Source organism: Sminthopsis crassicaudata, chromosome 3 (genome assembly GCF_048593235.1).
Source record: "Sminthopsis crassicaudata isolate SCR6 chromosome 3, ASM4859323v1, whole genome shotgun sequence".
NCBI classification, from domain to species: Eukaryota; Metazoa; Chordata; class Mammalia; order Dasyuromorphia; family Dasyuridae; genus Sminthopsis; species Sminthopsis crassicaudata.
Genome location: NC_133619.1, coordinates 442,772,660 through 442,790,379, shown reverse-complemented (window position 1 = coordinate 442,790,379; position 17,720 = coordinate 442,772,660). Strand labels below are relative to the sequence as shown.

General features: G+C 34.8%; 1 protein-coding gene across 1 annotated transcript in view; it reads left to right on the top strand.

Moving 5' to 3' along the window:
* Positions 1-17,720, top strand: part of MYO3B (myosin IIIB) — a 679,546-nt gene that overhangs the window by 76,292 nt on the left and 585,534 nt on the right. The window contains exons 2-3 of the mRNA XM_074302208.1: positions 12,618-12,801; positions 13,637-13,771. Of these exons, the coding sequence (XP_074158309.1) occupies positions 12,618-12,801; positions 13,637-13,771 (319 nt within the window). The remainder of the gene's footprint in view (positions 1-12,617; positions 12,802-13,636; positions 13,772-17,720) is intronic.

Below are 17,720 nucleotides of genomic sequence, written 5' to 3'. Positions count from 1 at the left end.
CAACTTTTCATATGATTGGAAGTGGTATTAATTTCTTCATCTGAAAATTGCCTGTTAATATCCTTTGACCATTTATCAATTGGAGAATGGCTTGAATTCTTATAAATTTGAGTAAATTCTCTATATATTTTAGAAATGAGGCTTTTATCAGAACCCTTGAATGTAAATCCCCCTCCCCAATTTATTGCTTCCCTTCAAATTTTGTCTACATTGGTTTCGTTTGTACAAAAACTTTTTAACTTAACATAATCAAAATTATTCATATTGCATTCAATAATATACTCAAGTTCTTCTTTGGCCAAAAATTCCTTCCTTCTCCATAGAGATAAGAGCTAAACTATCCTTTATTCTTCTAATTTGTTTATATTATCACTCTATGTTCAAATCATTAATCCATTTTGATCTTATCTTGGTATAGAGTGCTAGGTGTGAGTCAATGCCTAATTTCTGCCATACTAATTTTCAATTTTCCTAGCAGTTTTTGTCAAATAGTGAGTTCTTATACCAAAAGTTGGGGTTTTGGGGTTTGTCAAACATTTCTGGGTTTGTCAAACACTAGATTACTATAGCCATTGACTATTTTGTCCTGTGAGCCCTACCTATTCTACTGATTGACTACTCTGTTTCTTAGCTGATACCGAATGGTTTTGATGACTGCTGCTTTATAATATAGTTTTAGTTTTGATACAGCTAGGCCACCTTCATTTGCATTTTGTTTTATTAATTCATTTGAAATTTTTGACCTTTTGCTCTTCCAGATGAATTCTGTTATTATTTATTTCTAGCTCTGTGAAGTAATTTCTTGGGAGTTTTATATAGCATTGAGTAAGTAGATTCATTTAGATAGTATTGTCAATTTTATTATATTAGGCTTGGCTTACCCATGAGCACTTGATATTTTTCCAAGAGATTAGATCTGAACTTTATGTGTATAGAAAGTGTTTTGTAATTGTATTGATATGGTTCTTGACTTTGCCTTGGCAGATAGATTCCCAAATATTTTATATTATTTACAGTTATTTTAAATGGAATTTCTCTTTATATATCTTGTTGTTGGACTTTGTTGGCAATATATAAAAATGGTGATGGTTTATGTGGATATATTTTGTATTCTGCAACTTTGCTAAAGTTGTGAATTGTTTCTAGTAGTTTTTTAGTTGATTCTCTAGGATACACTAAGTATACCATAATATCATCTGCAAAGAGTGATAATTTGATTTCCTCCTTACTTATTCTAATTCCTATAATTTCTTTTTCCTCTCTTATTGCCAAAGCTAACATTTCTAATACAATATTGAATGGTAATGGTGATAGTGGGCAACCTTGTTTCATCCCTAATATTATTGAGAATGGTTCTAGTTTATCCCCATTACATATGATGCTTGCTGATGGCTTTAAATGGATGCTTTTGATCATTTTAAGGAAAACTCCATTTATTCCTATACTCTTGAGAGTTTTCAATAGGAATAGGTGCTGAATTTTGTTAAATGCTTTTTCTGCATCTATCGAGATAATTATATGATTTTTTTTGTTAGTTTGGTTATTGATATAGTCAATTATGCTAATAGTTTTCCTAATATTGAACCAGCCCTGCATCCCTGGTTTAAATCTTACTTGGTCATGGTGAATTTACCTGGAGATAACTTGCTGTAATCTCTTTGCTAATATTTTATTTAAGATTTTTGCATCAATACTCATTAGGAATATTGGTCATCATTTTCTTTTTCTGTTTTGACTCTATCTGGTTTAGGTATCAGCACCATGTCTGTATCATTAAAAAAAATTGGTAAGATTCCTTCTTTCCCAGTTTTTCTAAAGAGTTTGCATAATATTGGAATTAATTGTTTTTTAAATGTTTGGTAAAATTCACATGTAAATCCATCTGGCCCTGGAGATTTTTTCTTAGGGAGTTGATTAATAGCTTATTCTATTTCATTATTTAAAGTTATTTGGAGGGCTTTGGGAAACAACTTGGGGGATTAATTGCCTTTAACTATGCCATCTTGGCTCCACATGGAACTTGTTTTTTTTTATTAATTTTTATAATTATAACATTTTCTTTGACAGTACATGTGCATAGGTAAATTTTTTTTTTTTTTACAACATTATCCCTTGTATTCCCTTCTGTTCCGAATTTTTCCCCTCCTTCCCTCCATCCCTTCCCCTAGATGCTAGGCATTCCCATACATATTAAATATCTTATAGTATATCCTAGGTACAATATATATGTGCAGAACCAAATTTTGTTGTTGTTGTTGTTGCAAAGGAAGGATTGTATTTGGAAGGTAAAAATAATCTGGGAAGAGAAACAAAACAAAACAAAACAAAACAAAACAAAAAAAAACAATGCTCACAGTTTACACTCATTTCCCAGTGTTTCTTTTCTGGATGTAGCTGATTCTGTCCATCATTGATCAATTGGAATTGGATTAGCTCTTCTCTATGTTGAAGATATCCACTTCCATCAGAATACATCCTCATACAGTATCATTGTTGAAGTGTATAATGATCCCCTAGTTCTGCTCGTTTCACTCAGCATCAGTTGATGTAAGTCTCTCCAAGCCTCTCTGTATTCGTCCTGCTGGTCATTTCTTACAGAACAATAATATTCCATAACAATTATATACCATAATTTACCCAACCATTCTCCAATTGATGGACATCCATTCATTTTCCAGTTTCTAGCCACTATGAAAAGGGCTGCCACAAACATTTTGGCACATACAGGTCCCTTTCCCTTCTTTAGTATTTCCTTGGGATATAAGCCCAGTAGTAGTATGGCTGGGTCAAAGAGTATGCACATTTTGATAACTTTTTGGGCATAATTCCAGATTGCTCTCCAGAATGGTTGGATTCTTTCACAACTCCACCAACAATGCATCAGTGTCCCAGTTTTCCCACAGCCCCTCCAACATTCATTGTTATTTGTTCCTGTCTTTAATGATATCTCAGAGTTGTCTTAATTTGCATTTCTCTGATCAATAGTGATTTGGAATACTCTTTCATATGAGTGGAAATAGTTTTAATTTCATCATTTGAAAATTGTCTGTTCATATCCTTTGACCATTTATCAATTGGAGAATGGATTGATTTCTCATAAATTAAAGTCAATTCTCTGTATATTTTGGAGATGAGGCCTTTATCAGAACCTTTAACTGTAAAAATGTTTTCCCAATTTGTTACTTCCCTTCTAATCTTGTTTGCATTAGTTTTGTTTGTGCAGAAACTTTTTAATTTGGTGTAATCAAAATTTTCTATTTTGTGATCAATAATGGTCTCTAGTTCTCCCTTGGACACAAACTCCTTCCTCCTCCACAAGTTTGAGAGGTAAACCATCCCATGTTCCTCCAATTTACTTATGATTTCATTCTTTATGCCTAAATCTTGGACCCATTTTGATCTTATTTTAGTATCTTAGTATCTTTGTTAAATGCAGATCCATGCCTAGTTTCTGCCATATGGAACTTGTTTTTAAAAAATCTTTATATTTACAAATAATTTTGGCATAAATATTTTATTTAAATATCAGTACCCTCATTTGTAATCCTATGTATGCTACTCATCTAAATCATTATTTTCTAAGAAGGGGCCCATGGGCTTCATCAGACTTCCAAAAAGGCCTATGACACAAAATAGTTTAAGAATAGTTGTATTTGGAAATAAAAAAGAAGGCTATCAATGCCTAAACAGATGATGGTATGGAATATTACTGTGCTATAAGAAATAATATGTGATAAATACAAAGTAGTATGGAAAGATCTATATGAATTGTTGCAGAGTGAAATAAGTAGAACCAATGCAAAGAATAACCACACACACAAAAATAAAAAGTGAATATAAAAACATTATAAAGATCAAGCAGAACTCAGATGTAGAACACCATTCTACCCCTTTGTGGATGTGGGAGGTCTGTAGATATTACAAATTGCCCCTATTTTCAGACTTTTTCAATGTATTGATCTTGTGTCAAATTTTTTTCTTCTCTAAGAAATACCATTTGTCCTAGGGGATGGCTCATTAGAATAAAGATATGGACAATTATTTGGAATTACTGTCAAGATGTAAAAAAAAAAGAAAAGAAAAATAAAATATCAATAAAAACTTGCTAAAATAAAAGAAAACTTGGACTAGAACTAGATTATGCCTTGCTTTAAATCTCTGATGACATGAACCAGAGATTAGTATTGATAGCTGTGATTGGGTCAAGTGAGGTGAACTCAAGTGTTCTTTTAGGCAAGGTGAGAGTAGTTGCCTCAGTTATCTACAGGGTGTACTTGTAGGTTAGAACCAGTCAAAATAATTTTGAATAAGAGAATTTTGACATCAAAAGAATCTTCACCTAATTCAATCTTCAAGCAAACATGAATCTTCCCTACAACAACCAAATGGTCATTCTTCTTTTCCTTAAAGGTTCTTTTGTTACAGAAAAAGATGCTCCTCAAGCAGCCCATTCTATTCTGAGATAGTACTAATGGTTGGAGTTTTGTCCTGGTATCAAACCTAACATCCATTTTTTACTTGTAGTTCTACTCTTTGCAGCCAGACAGAATAATGTAATCCCGTTTTGTCATAGCCCTTAAAATACCTGAAGACAGCTTCATATTGTTGCTTACTATTTTCTTCTTTGAGATAATGATTTCAAGACTGTGCATCATGATAGCTGCCTTCTCTGGTCACTCTAGCTCTCTCTCATGTTTAGAATGTTCTTCCTCATCTTTCACCTCCTGTCTTCCTTGTCTTCCTTCAAGTTCCAACAAAATCTTACTTTCCATTGAAACACTTTCCAATCTCTTTTAATTCTAAGTTCTTCCTTCCGTTCATTATTTCCCTACTTCTACATCTACATCTATCTATATCTATATATTTTGATTGTATGTAATTGTTCACATGTTGTCTCACCTGTTACATTGTGAGCTTTTTGAAAGCAGGATTTCCCTATAACTGTTGAGGATAACACTATCCTCAGGCTTATTCCTCATATCTATCACCCCCTGTATCCAAGCTGTTGCCAAGGTCTGTCAGTTTCACCTTTGCAACATCTCTTGATTCTCTCTTCTGACAGGATCATTTCTGTGGCTCATCACCACACACCTGGACCATTGCAATAACCTGGTGGTGATTCTGCCTGCTCCAAATCTCTCACTCTAATCCATTCTCCAGTCAGACATTAAAGTTATTTCTCTGAAATTCAGCTCCAATCATATTATCACCTTACTCAATAAATTCCAATGGCTGCCTATAGGCCACAGGTACAATTACAAAATACTCTGGCATTCAAAGCCCTTAAGCCCCTAGCCTTCTTTAACCTTTCCAGTCTTTTTGTTGAGGTTGGGAAGGGGACCCTAAAAGTTTGGGGTCACAGATTGGTGTTTTCAAGGTATCTCAAAAGAATTTGCAGACTTGAACCCATTTTCTAGTCAAGGGGCAAAATTTATTGTAATTGTAATGCCATTACAAGCAGACTGAATTCCAACAGAAGTCAGCAAAAAAAGAGAAGCAAAGAGACACATTTATCTAGCTTTCTGTTATTAGGAAGAAGAAGTGGTTTCCAGAATTTGGTTATCACTGACCAACAGATTATCTATCTGATAGTCAGCAATGAACTGAGGAGTCGTCTATTCATTAGTTACTTAGGAGTTTGATCTGTGGGACTATCCTGAAGCCAGAAGCTATCTGACTGAAAAGTGGTCTATTTAGAATCAGACATATTGAGCATGGGAGTTTCCTGAGGAGACTCTAAAACCAGAAGATTTAGGACTATTGACTTATTGTTAGACACTATTATTAATAGAATCTTATGGGGGTCTGCCTCTATTATCTAATAGCTATTTTTTGTGTGTGTCAGATATCAATTTGACAAGCAAAGTCATCTGTGCCTTTTATCCCCCTAAAATCAAGAGAGCACAAAATCATATTACATAATTTTCACACCTTCCAATTGGTCATATACCCTTAGAATCAGTGACACTGGCCTCCTGGCTATTTTCTGAGTAACTTGCCCATCTCCTGGATCCAGTTTCTAGTGGCTGTCCCCTATTCATAGAATATTTTCCCCAAATGAAATCCCATCTTCTATAGGAACCCTTCCATTATCCTTATTAATTCTAATGCCTCCCTTCCATTAAATGTTTCCTACTTATTCTCTATATTACTTTCTTTGATATATTTATTTTGCATGTTTATCCTTTTCTCCTCCATTGATAATAAGCTCCTCAAGAACATGGACTATCTTTTGTCCTTTTTTGTATCCCCAGTTCTTAATACAGGGTAGATACTTAATAAATGATTGATTGATTGATTTGCATGCCCAAGGCTTAGGCCAGTGCTTACCACATAAATGTTTATTTATTAACTCACCAGTTTATTATCAGTGTCCTTCCTACAATGTGGTTCCTAGAATTGGATATGATAAAGGAGAACTGTCACCTCCCCAGACTTTGATGTTATATTTCTTTGGGTGTGACCTGAGGGTGAATTAGAACTTCTGATTGCCTTGTAACTCACTACAACTCCCAGATCATTTTTAGATCATATATACCTGATTTCATTGAACTCAAATGTAAAATTTCATCTCTCTCTTAAATTTCATCTTACCCCATTCACCATTATTGCAGCTTAGTAGAATCTTATGGGATTCTGCCTCTATTATTTAATAGCTAATTTTTTTGTGTCAACTATCAATTTGACAAGCAAAGTCATCTGTGTCTTTTATCCAATTCATTGATAAAATTATCAAGCAGCCCAAACCCCCAAATCCCTGTGGTACTTCACAAGAGACTTCCTTCTAAGCTGACATCCATATTATGGATCCAATGAACCAATCTCTTTCCCCTTGGCAGGGCCAAATTAAAACCATCAACCTTTTTTTCTTTAAATGCTTTAGAAGAAATTCTTCAACTTCAACAGCAGAGTTTGGCTTGAAATCCATCCCAATTGTTGAGGGAGTCATCCTCATACAAACAGTTAATAGTCAGTCAATAAGCATTTTGTTGTTGTTATTCATTTGTTTTCAACTCTTTGTGACCCTACATGGGATTTTCTTGTTTTCCCATATCCTTCTCTAGCTCATTTTACAGATAAAGAACAGGGTTAAATGACTTGTACAGGATCTAATAGTATTGGAGGCTATATTTGAAGTCAGGAAAATGAGTCTTTTTTTTCTATCCACTGCACCATATAGCTGCCCCCCAAAAGCATTTATTAAATGCTTATTATGTGCTTCTCACAAATTGAATTTGCTAAAAATCTTAATATAGATATTTGGCTCAAAAGAAACTGCCACTTTGGGAAATTATTTTCTGTTTTGTTTGGTATAATGAAGTCAATGCCTAAAGAAAAACTGACCAACACCAATAAAAAAACTATAACATTTCCCAAATGCAATGAAATGACTTTTTAGGTACATTCAGCCCATAGGGATATTTGCTACTACTTTTTAATGCATATATTTTTTATGCTTTCTGTAAGGTGTTAGGTCAGACAAAAGCTTGAAGGCATCCTTATATGTTTTTCCCCTTGTTCAAAGGTTAAATCTAAAATTAAAAACATGTTCTTGTTTTCAAGAATTTATGGAATATAGTGAGGCAACTCCTTTCAAAGGTTAGGTTTTTTTCCTCTTGGATTTCCCTATGCTTCCTGAGCATTTCTTACTCCAATATCTCTCCGGGTTAGAGATGACCTTGGCATTTCAAATACTCTGCCCACAAAGCCTAAACCATTTCAGATCCTCCCAAGCTGGAAAGGTTTTGCGTAAATACTAAATAGTCAGGTATAAAGCCTTGTATTTCTATCACATAAAGATGAGACTAGTTAAGTTATGAGGAGGTCAAAACCAGGATGTTGGAATTTATAAGTGAATTTATATGCAATCTATTAAAATCATTTTTAAACAATTTGAAGGATATTGTCAGAAAGAGACAGAGTTTGCTAAAGCTATAGTCCTATTTGCCCTGTCTTCCTTTGTGATTACATTTCCCTAGTACTAATTCTGAGTTAGAACACTACTGTTATCTATACTCAGGTTCAATATTCTAGGGTTAACCAGAAAGATTTTTCTTTCCAGATGGCTGGTTTAAAGTTATCAGATAGGCTGTCATTAGCTGTCTGCTAAAGTGAGGGAATTACTACCTTCTCAGGGCAGTATAAAGCTGCTACTGTTTGAGCTAACTGTTTAATCAATGCACTCATTTATAGAATCAGGGATTGATGGAGAGAGAGGGTAAGTAGCCAAAGTAGTTTCAAAACCTTTAACCTTGAGTATATTCCAGATGTCTATACAATGCTTGACATGTGTGTGAATTAATAAGCAATAACCTCATTGTTTCTATTTTCACATTCTCTTTTCTTGAAAAGTGGATATCTGCCTTAAATATATTGTGCCCTTTGGATTCACTATTCATTCCTACTCTGATACTTTTAGTCTATTTGATAGACCAATGTACATAATTCTTTCACTGACGAAGATCGCCATTGATCTCACACCTTCTCACCCTGTGTGATTTTTATTCATATGTTTCTATAAATCTTCTATGTATGATCCTTCTGTATTTTGGAGACCTAACTCTTGATCTTGTGATAGTTCAGGGATGCTGATGTAGAATTGGGTCTATCCTTCTGTTCTCTTTCATTCTTACTACATGCTCAGACTACATTCTTTTCTGAATGTATGTTATTCTTAAAGATGTCTTCTATCACATTCTGCATAATTAGCTATTTTGTCAGGGAGAACAAGTGGGGCAGTGATAATTGTCCAGTGAGCATATAAGCAATAAATAATGAGAACCAGTGTTCTTGGAAGCTGTGTGAATAAAGCCATAACTAGCAATTTGGGGAGCATATAGAAAAACTGCACCCTGTGTAAGGAAAATTAAACTCAGATTAAAAGGGGGAGTGTGCCTCTGTGGATGGAAATTCTGCAGCATTTTAGAACTTCTATTGAGAGGATCCTCTGGGGGAGGATAGGACAACTGAGCAGGCTAGGCTAGGGATATCCCTTTGAGAGGAGAAAGTACATGGAACATCTGGTAGTTTCCTCTTTCAAATAATTATTCTGGATAACTAGAAACTAAATTCAGCTGTTTCTATACTTTGGCAGTATAGCAAGGGTTCTTAATGCCCTCTCAATTTTGGCAAAACTTTGGGTAACAGCCACTCCACCTTATTATAGCTCTGAATATGAAATATTATGAATAGAAACATATACCCTTTTCTCTCTATTTTTCAGAGGGATATTGTTTTCTTGGATTTTTTTCTTCTACAATATGTCAATTATAAAAAAAATTCATTCTACATATAGGGGAGATATGATGACATCTAGAAAAAGGAGATAGCTTAGCTGCTAATTTGCTATATGACTGGGGACACATCACAATATTCCTCTGTTGTAGTTTCTGTAGATGAAGGAGAGAGACTAATGAAATATTATATGTGTTCCAGATCTAAAATTCTATTGTTCTGTTGCTTCATTTATACACTTCAAAGTATTCCATTTGGGTGAAAAAAAAAACCCTATTTCCTGTTATTTCATTTTGGAAAAAAATGAACTTTGAACCCATATTTGCTATGCTCTTGATAAAATACTTCATTATTATTATTATTGAAAATTATAATATTTTAGCACTTTATGATTTAAAGCACTTTCCTTAAGATAACTTTGCAAGAGTATTTTTATTTTACCGATGAAATTGAAGTCATACAATTTGCATGTATCAAAGTTAGGATTAGGAGAAAGATATTTTGACTCCCAAGTTTAGTGTTTTTTCTGTTGGGCAACCATTAAATCACTGCTAAGTGTGAGACACTGTGTCAACTGTATTGAAGGCTAAAAGTTGAAAAACAAGAAAATCCTTTATTAATTTTTGGTTTAAAATATTTTATTATCAACTAGGGAGTATGGTTAGATTAAAAAATAAGCATAATGCAAGATACAGTGTGATGTGGCAAAGGACACAACCTGAGAAAGTGATCTAGGTAACTTTGTGGAAGGAGAAATCACTTTTATGTGGAAGATCAGGAAAGCCTCCTGAAGGCGATAACCTGAGTTGAGCAATGAATGAAGAGAAGACCAAGAGAGTGCATTCTAGGCAAGGGAGATATCTTCCCCAAATATGAGACCCAAAAATTCAATACAGGGTAAGAATAAATGTCAAGTTCTACATTTGGATTTTATGAGTTAACTTTCATAAATGATGAATGGGGAAGACTAAGTTAGACACAGATTCATATATAGAATTAGGAGTTTTTAGTAGATAACAAAATGAATACAAGTTCACGTTTGCAGAAAAAGCTAATATTAGCCTTGGCCATGAGTCCTATCCCAGCCACTGAGCCAAATATGGACAAGATGCAAATACAAGTAGACACAGTGGTTAGAGTACTAGATTTAGAATTGGGATGGCCTGAATCTAAGTCTTGCTTAAGATTCTTAGTAGCTATGTAACCCTAGACAAGTCACATAACCTCTGAAGAAATTCAGTTTCCTCAGCTTTAAAATAAAGATAATAATATTACTCACCTTATAGGATTGTTGTGGTAATAAGATGATATATGTAAAATATGATGTATTTCATAGATACATCAAAATGATGCATATATGATTACATATATGTAGTATATGTAAATGATATATGTAAAGTTTTAAAAGTACTATCTAAATGCTAGGTATTAGTATTATTTCCTTGAACTCCCATAGCATTCTTGTCTGTAGTACTTGTTTGAGTATTTAATTATATAATAAAAATATTTTATGTGTAGCACATTGCAGACAAAACAGGTACAAAACATTTTTATATCTGTGACCCCTTGAATTGAGTAGAGAGCAGGTAGAATGATTATTCAGTATTAAGTGGGGGCATGATGTTGAAATCCATAAAATCAGAAGAAAAGGTAGGCCCCTGTTTAAAATGCAGGCCCTGGGAAGAAGTGTCAATAGGAGAAAGGATGGGGATCATTGAGGAGGTTGAAGGGGCAGATGAATATTTCGGGATGAGATCCCACATATTGAGGTAGCTCAGGTACTGTGGCAAGGTCCAGAAAGCCAGAAGCAAAGTTCGGATATAATCATTAATTAACTACATCGTTCATTTTTTAAAGTTATACAGTTCTAAATCAATAATTCTATAATTTCATTTGAACCTCACAATTACCATTTGAAGTAAATGTTATTTCATAGATGGGGAAAATGTCTTTTCTGAATTTTAGCATTAGATGTTTGCTGTTAGACAGTATACAATAGGAATGCAGTGATGAGAAGTGCCAAATGTGCTTTGAAAGGTAGCTAAATATTTTTGTCTTCAAAATGATCCTATGAGAATGACTGATTTTATTTGTTTGTTTTAATGTGATAGAAAAGAGGCCAAGAAATAGTTGCCCATTAAATTAACTTTCATAAATTAAAATAATTTTAAATGTATTTAAGATTAATCTCATAAATTTTGTGATTTTCTTAACAGAATAGGTGAAGGCAATAGAGAGGATAAATGGACTGCTTATCCTAGGCCAAAAGGCTAAGGTTTGGAAGGCCTTGAGATATAAAATAATTATACTTGGGAGTGCAAATTGAAATTACACAGTGTGAAACAGAAATGCTCCCATTGGGTAATTACCAAAACTCACCACCACCACCAACAACAAATTCACTGAGCTTTTTAGAATCTGCTTGCTGTTGGAGGCTGCTGGCTCTTTCCCACTGATGTCACAGCAGAGAGGACTCTGAAAAACAGTTTTTGAGCCTTATATCACCCCAGAGCTGAGTAGCCTTTGTGTGGGACCTGTGGGGGATGAGCTCCAGGCTCCTGCCAAGCTCTGGTGCTGAGTATTTGGCTTTGTAGAATTTTAATCTCATGTGTTTCTTAGTGAAGGGGCTTGGAGTTTGCTCGGCACCATTAACCCTTTCATTGTAATACCTAGGAAGCTTCAATATTACATACAAGGTTGTCATCTCTCTTTGTATATTTTGAAACAGGGCAGTTACTGTCCTTTTCCTAAACATCTCTGTAGTTTACCTGTAGAGATCCTGGACCTGTTTTCCTGGCCTTTACCCTGAATTTGGCCTCAGGTCTAGCAACCTGGCCATAGAGCCTACGATCTGGTCAGTTCTAAGCACATTACATTTCAGGCAGCACAGTTTGTAGATTTAAAAGGGGAAGGCACCCAGGCACCCAGGTCCATCCAGGCCATTTCTCTCATCTTACAAATGAGAAAAAAGCAAATAAATAGTAGGTTAAGATAACATGTATGGTTTTTGAGTAAATTTTAAAGCATCATATAAATGCCAATTATTATTATTATCATTGGGGTAGTGAGGTGGTACAGTGGATAGAGTGCTGGACCTGGAGGCAGGAAGACCTGAATTAAAATCTAGCTGTGTGACCCTTAGCAAGCCACTTAATCCTGCTTGCCTCAGTTTCCTCATCTGTAAAATGAAATGGAGAAAGAAATGGCAAGCCCTTCCAGTTTCTTTGCTAAAAAAAGTTCCCAAAAGAGATCACGAAGAGTGGGACATGACTGAAATGATTGAACAGCAAGTCATTATTACTGTTATTATGAAACATCCTGTTCTATAAAAGAATGTTCTCCAGTCCACTAATAGTGATGATGACAAATTTTCCTCCCCACAGGAAACCGCTGTATGGATTATTTCAATATAGTACCAGCATGCTTGGACTTGAGTCACTTCCTGATCCCTCAGATACCTGGGAGATTATAGAGACCATCGGGAAAGGCACATATGGAAAAGTCTATAAAGTAACAAATAAGAAAGATGGGAGCCCTGCAGCTGTAAAAATCCTGGATCCAATCAGTGTAAGTAAAATTAGCAATAGCAATCACATGGGTTTTTTTCCCCCTTCTTTTTAATGCTCACTGAAGTTTCCACTTATTTTCCTGGCCCTTTGTAAAGGTACACTTTTTTTTCCCCTGAAACCCAGCAGGAACTTGAAAGCATTTTAAAAAGGGTAATGAGTTATAATCACAACTAAGAGAAAGAGACATGGAAAGAAATTTCCCTGGTTTTTGTCTTATTGACAATCCAGGCCATACACCTGGATTCTTACATTTTGAGATTATTCTCTTTGAAAGATTAATTTATGTCACTCATGGCTGTTGGATGGTAGTAGTGTAATTACAAAATGACCCCAACTCAAAACATTCAGACATATTGAGTTGACAGCATAAAGGAATAATATGTGTGCTTGTTTTCTCCCTCAGCAGGGTGAAGAAAATTGAGCCTTTCTCTCTCTCTTTCTCTCTCTTTTTTTTTTTCTTTGCTGCAGGGTACTAGGCACCAAGGGTATAATGTGGCCTGCTTTGTGCATAATGAGGTTATGTATATCCTGTCCTGCAGTAGGCCTCTTAGAGCTAAGCAGCTGACTGCATTGATAATATAGTTTTAAAAAAATAATCACAGGAAAAAGAGAATCGTATAAAGTTATCCTATTAACATGATGATGGGTGATTCTTAATCAGGACCTAAACGTTCACATATTTTAAGCCAAAATGTCTTGGAGATATTGTGATGATAGTGACATTCAAGTTATTGTGCAAATATATTTTATTAAATATTTAAATAAATATCAAATTTGTATTCTCTCCTTGGAGGGATGGACTTAATCCAACATATGCTTTTCTTCCTTTTTAGGATATGGATGAAGAGATTGAAGCAGAATACAACATTTTACAATTTCTTCCCAACCATCCAAATGTGGTAAAATTTTATGGAATGTTTTATAAAGCTGACCAACATGTGGGCGGACAGCTATGGCTAGTCCTAGAGGTAAGAGGAGATGAGTTAAGCTGAAAGTATCGGTAATAGGCACTAGCACCAGTGGTGTTCACTTTGAACTTATGAAGGATAAGGTGCTTTTTCTTGGAAATAATATTTGCAACCAAATGTTTTGACCATTTGGACAACCGATTATACTTATTGTCCTTTCTCTAATAAGTGGACCCTTAAGAGACACAGAGATCTTAAAAAAAAGTCCATCATCTTCTGTAGTTATAAGCACATCTTGTTGCTTAAAACATTTGCCTATCTTGGTCTTCAAGTCCTGGAATTCTTGTTTTAAAAACGGAATATATAATAGTAGAAAGGAATGGCTTTTGACTAGCAAAGATATTTTTCCTCCAAAACCTTGGAAAATTGGGATAGAAATCTTACTTTCACAAACTTGATAACCTAAATTCCATTTAATCTGCAAAAATTGGCTCCATATACATGTACTAGTTTTGTACTAGTCTTTCCCCATCCCCTACATAGGGTTAAGATAAAAAAAAATATTAGTGTCTGGACACAGGGGAAGAATTTCTCCATTATTTTTAACTAGTTGCTCAACTCTATTTATCCTCACTTGAATATCTTTAGATCTGGGACTTCTAGACCGGAGCTTCTCAAACTGTGATCCAGAGAATAATGGAGAGTCTCTGAAACTCTCTCAGAGGATCTACCAATTCAAAATTAGTTTTTATTTTAATATGGTAAAGATCTATAAATATAACTCACATAAAATTATTTGTACAGAGCCTCAATGATTTTTAATAGTACAAAGAAACAGAGAACAAAAGTTTAAGAACCATTGTTCTTCTAGATCAATGCTTATTCAGGGGACAAATGTGAAGTGCTGGAGATAGTTGGAAGAAAATTAAAATAGGAAAGGCAGTTTGTCCAATTTCCCTTAGACTCTCCATTCCTTTTTGTTCTACCATCTGATTTTGGATAGGCCTCAGGACTGTATTAATTGGCTATGCTATTATATAGACTGAATTTGTGAAAGTCAAATGTGAGCTCTAAGGGATGATCAGGTTAAAGAGAAAAAAGCTTGATCATTTCTATCCCATTAATGATTTCCCTTCCCAAACTAGGATATTGAAGGGTTTGGCATCCAGGAAATCTGTAACTATTTTGTTGACTAATTAGTTTCCAGTAGAATATTTATGTACTTTCCTCTTATGTTTTAGAAACTATTTTTACCCTGGAAATGTGACTTTAAAATTTAAAAAAAAGTTCTATTACCCTCCTCTCCAAATTATAAAGTTATCATTTCTGGAATTAAAGATTCAGTAATCTTCCATACTGTTGCATTGCAGGATTTAAGTCATTAATCAGAAAGTGTAAGTTTCTGCTTCTTTTTTAATTTTTTTATTATTTAGGGAAGTTGTTTTTTTTGTTTGTTTGTTTTGTTTTGTTTTGTTTTTTTAGAATTTTCTATTTTCTGCTATTCAAACTGAAAAATTTCAGCTACCTTTGTTTCTGCTCTAGCCTGGTGACTAGACCTCCTTGTAAATGTGATCAGACTAGTCAACCAGAGATCTATTTACTATATTGATTCTCAAATGAATATTGCTTGTTAAGGATAATAACCAAATAGTGACCCTCATAAATATAGGTTGGATATCTCTGTAAAGGCTCCCTGTGCCAGTGTAAAATGAGAAGCAGGCTAAAAGTGTGAGCTGAGCCGTGGACAAGCTTTTTACCACCCACCTCCCCATTGTCCTATGTTCAACATCAGATACTTAGGCTGCCATTACACACTGAATTATACACGCACCCCTGCAATATAATATACTTGGAGTTTATGATTTTTGCAAAAAAGTTGTTCTTTAGATGGGACAGACTTGCTGGCATAGACTGTAGGAAGTTTCAGGGTTCTTTCTGTGGCAATTAAGTCACACAGGTCAACTGCTGGATTTGCTAGTTCCAGTTTCTTCAATGACATTTTATATAGAACTACAAAATGAATCATGGGCTAATATTATACAGAGCTGGAAGGATCCTTATAAATCATTTAATCCAATCTAATCTTCTCACTGATGACTAAACTGAGAGGTTTATTTACTTGCTTAAGTTCTGATTGCCAATTAATTGTAACTTGAGTTTTCTGACTTCCAGATTCAGATTTTTCCATGACACCACACTGCTTTATTATATAATAAAGTCTGTCTCCATTTGGCATGCCTGGAATCAATCTACCTTCTGATCTTTCCCTGCCTCATGCGTCTCCCCACACTAGTTCATCCTCCACATAAGCTTCCAAAGAGATCTTCATAAAGTACAGGTCTGATCATGTCACACCCTCTTTCCCCATTCAGTAACTCCAGTGACTTCTTTTTATCTCCAGAATCAAATATAATATTCTCTTTTTAGCATTTAAAAGCCCTTCACAATCTGACCCTTTCCTACCTTTCTAGCAACACTGGCCTCTTTGACTTTCGTCTTAACAAGATCCTCTTATCTTCTTATTGTGGGCATCTTCACTGGATATACTCTGTGTCTCATTTCTGACTCCTGCCTTTCCTTCAAGTCTCATCTAAGTCCTACCTTCTGCAAGAAGCCTTTCTTGATCATGCCTAATTGTAGAGCCTTTCCTTTGAGATTATCTCCAATTTACTGTGTATATAAACTGTGTAAATGTAATTGTTTGCCCTTCTCCCCCTCATTAGAATAAGAAATTATTTTTGCTTTTTTTTTTTTTTTTGGCTACTCAAAGTTTAACTCAACGCCTAGCAAAGAATAAGTTCCTAATAATTGCCCATTGACTAACTTCATTTGTGGTAGGGATGATGGCTTTGGACTCATTTTCTGCCATATGCATAGCACTAGTAGAACTCACAGAGTAGACTGATATGAGCCACATTAATGTGGGTAGCAGCATATTGCTGTTTCTATCTCCACATACAGGTCACTGAGCAAGTGCCCAGCTACCCAATAGATTGGATTTCACTTTCACTAAGTCCATAAAATAGTTGTTTTCTTCTCAGAGGCTGAAAGGCATCATTGAATCTAGTTTCCAAATCTTTGTTGATGTTAATTATTTAAATTTTTCATTTCCTTCCCTTTAAAATGTATTTATTTTTAATTTATGGAATAAAACAAACATTTCCATAACATAGTATAATAAAAAAGTGGTTGCATATAAAACTGAAAATCTATTTTGCACAACTTGTTATTCCTTTAAAATATATAATTCCTTTCATTTTTTGTTCCCTTTTCAGATACATTGTTGATGGAATCAGGGATACAGGAAATTTGTTCAGTTAATTTGAAACTCTTGAATGTCCAGATACTGCTATTATTTTAAATAAACATATAATCTTGATTCATGAGGATTTATTTTCTTTTTAGGGGTTTGGAAAGAAATAGGGTTTAGGGCTATGATTTAGAATTCTTTCACTTGAGGAAACTCCCTTTAGCAGTGTAATTGGACCACTCTCTATAACTCAGAGATGTGGAGAATTGCCTTAAGCACCAATATAGCAGGAATGTGTCAGAAGTAGGACATGCATTCAGGCCTCTGATTACAAAGTCATCCTCTCAGGGAGAAGAAGACCCTCCGGGTTTCTGGCCAAAGTAGAAATGACTGCTATTTACATTTGACCTTTGAAAAAGGAGATTCTTTGCCTCAGATGCTACCTGGCCTTAATCACTGAATGGGTGCAACCTCAGTCAAACTGAGACTTGTTGAAGACCTTAGCTTAAGAAGCCAAGGTCTCCCATTGCATCTAGGGCCATCTTCAGTCCCCTTTATTTATATCTGGTCACTGAACCCCAAAGTCTCTGGAGGGAAAAGTGAGGTAAGTGACATTGCAGAGCCCTCCCTCCCTCAAATCTAACTTACTTGACTGTCATGGCATCATCTCCCTGATATATCACAATCCTTTTTGTGAATAAAGGACGAACAGCAATAACCACATTCCTCCTCATCCCTAGGCCTTTTTCCCTCTTTAAG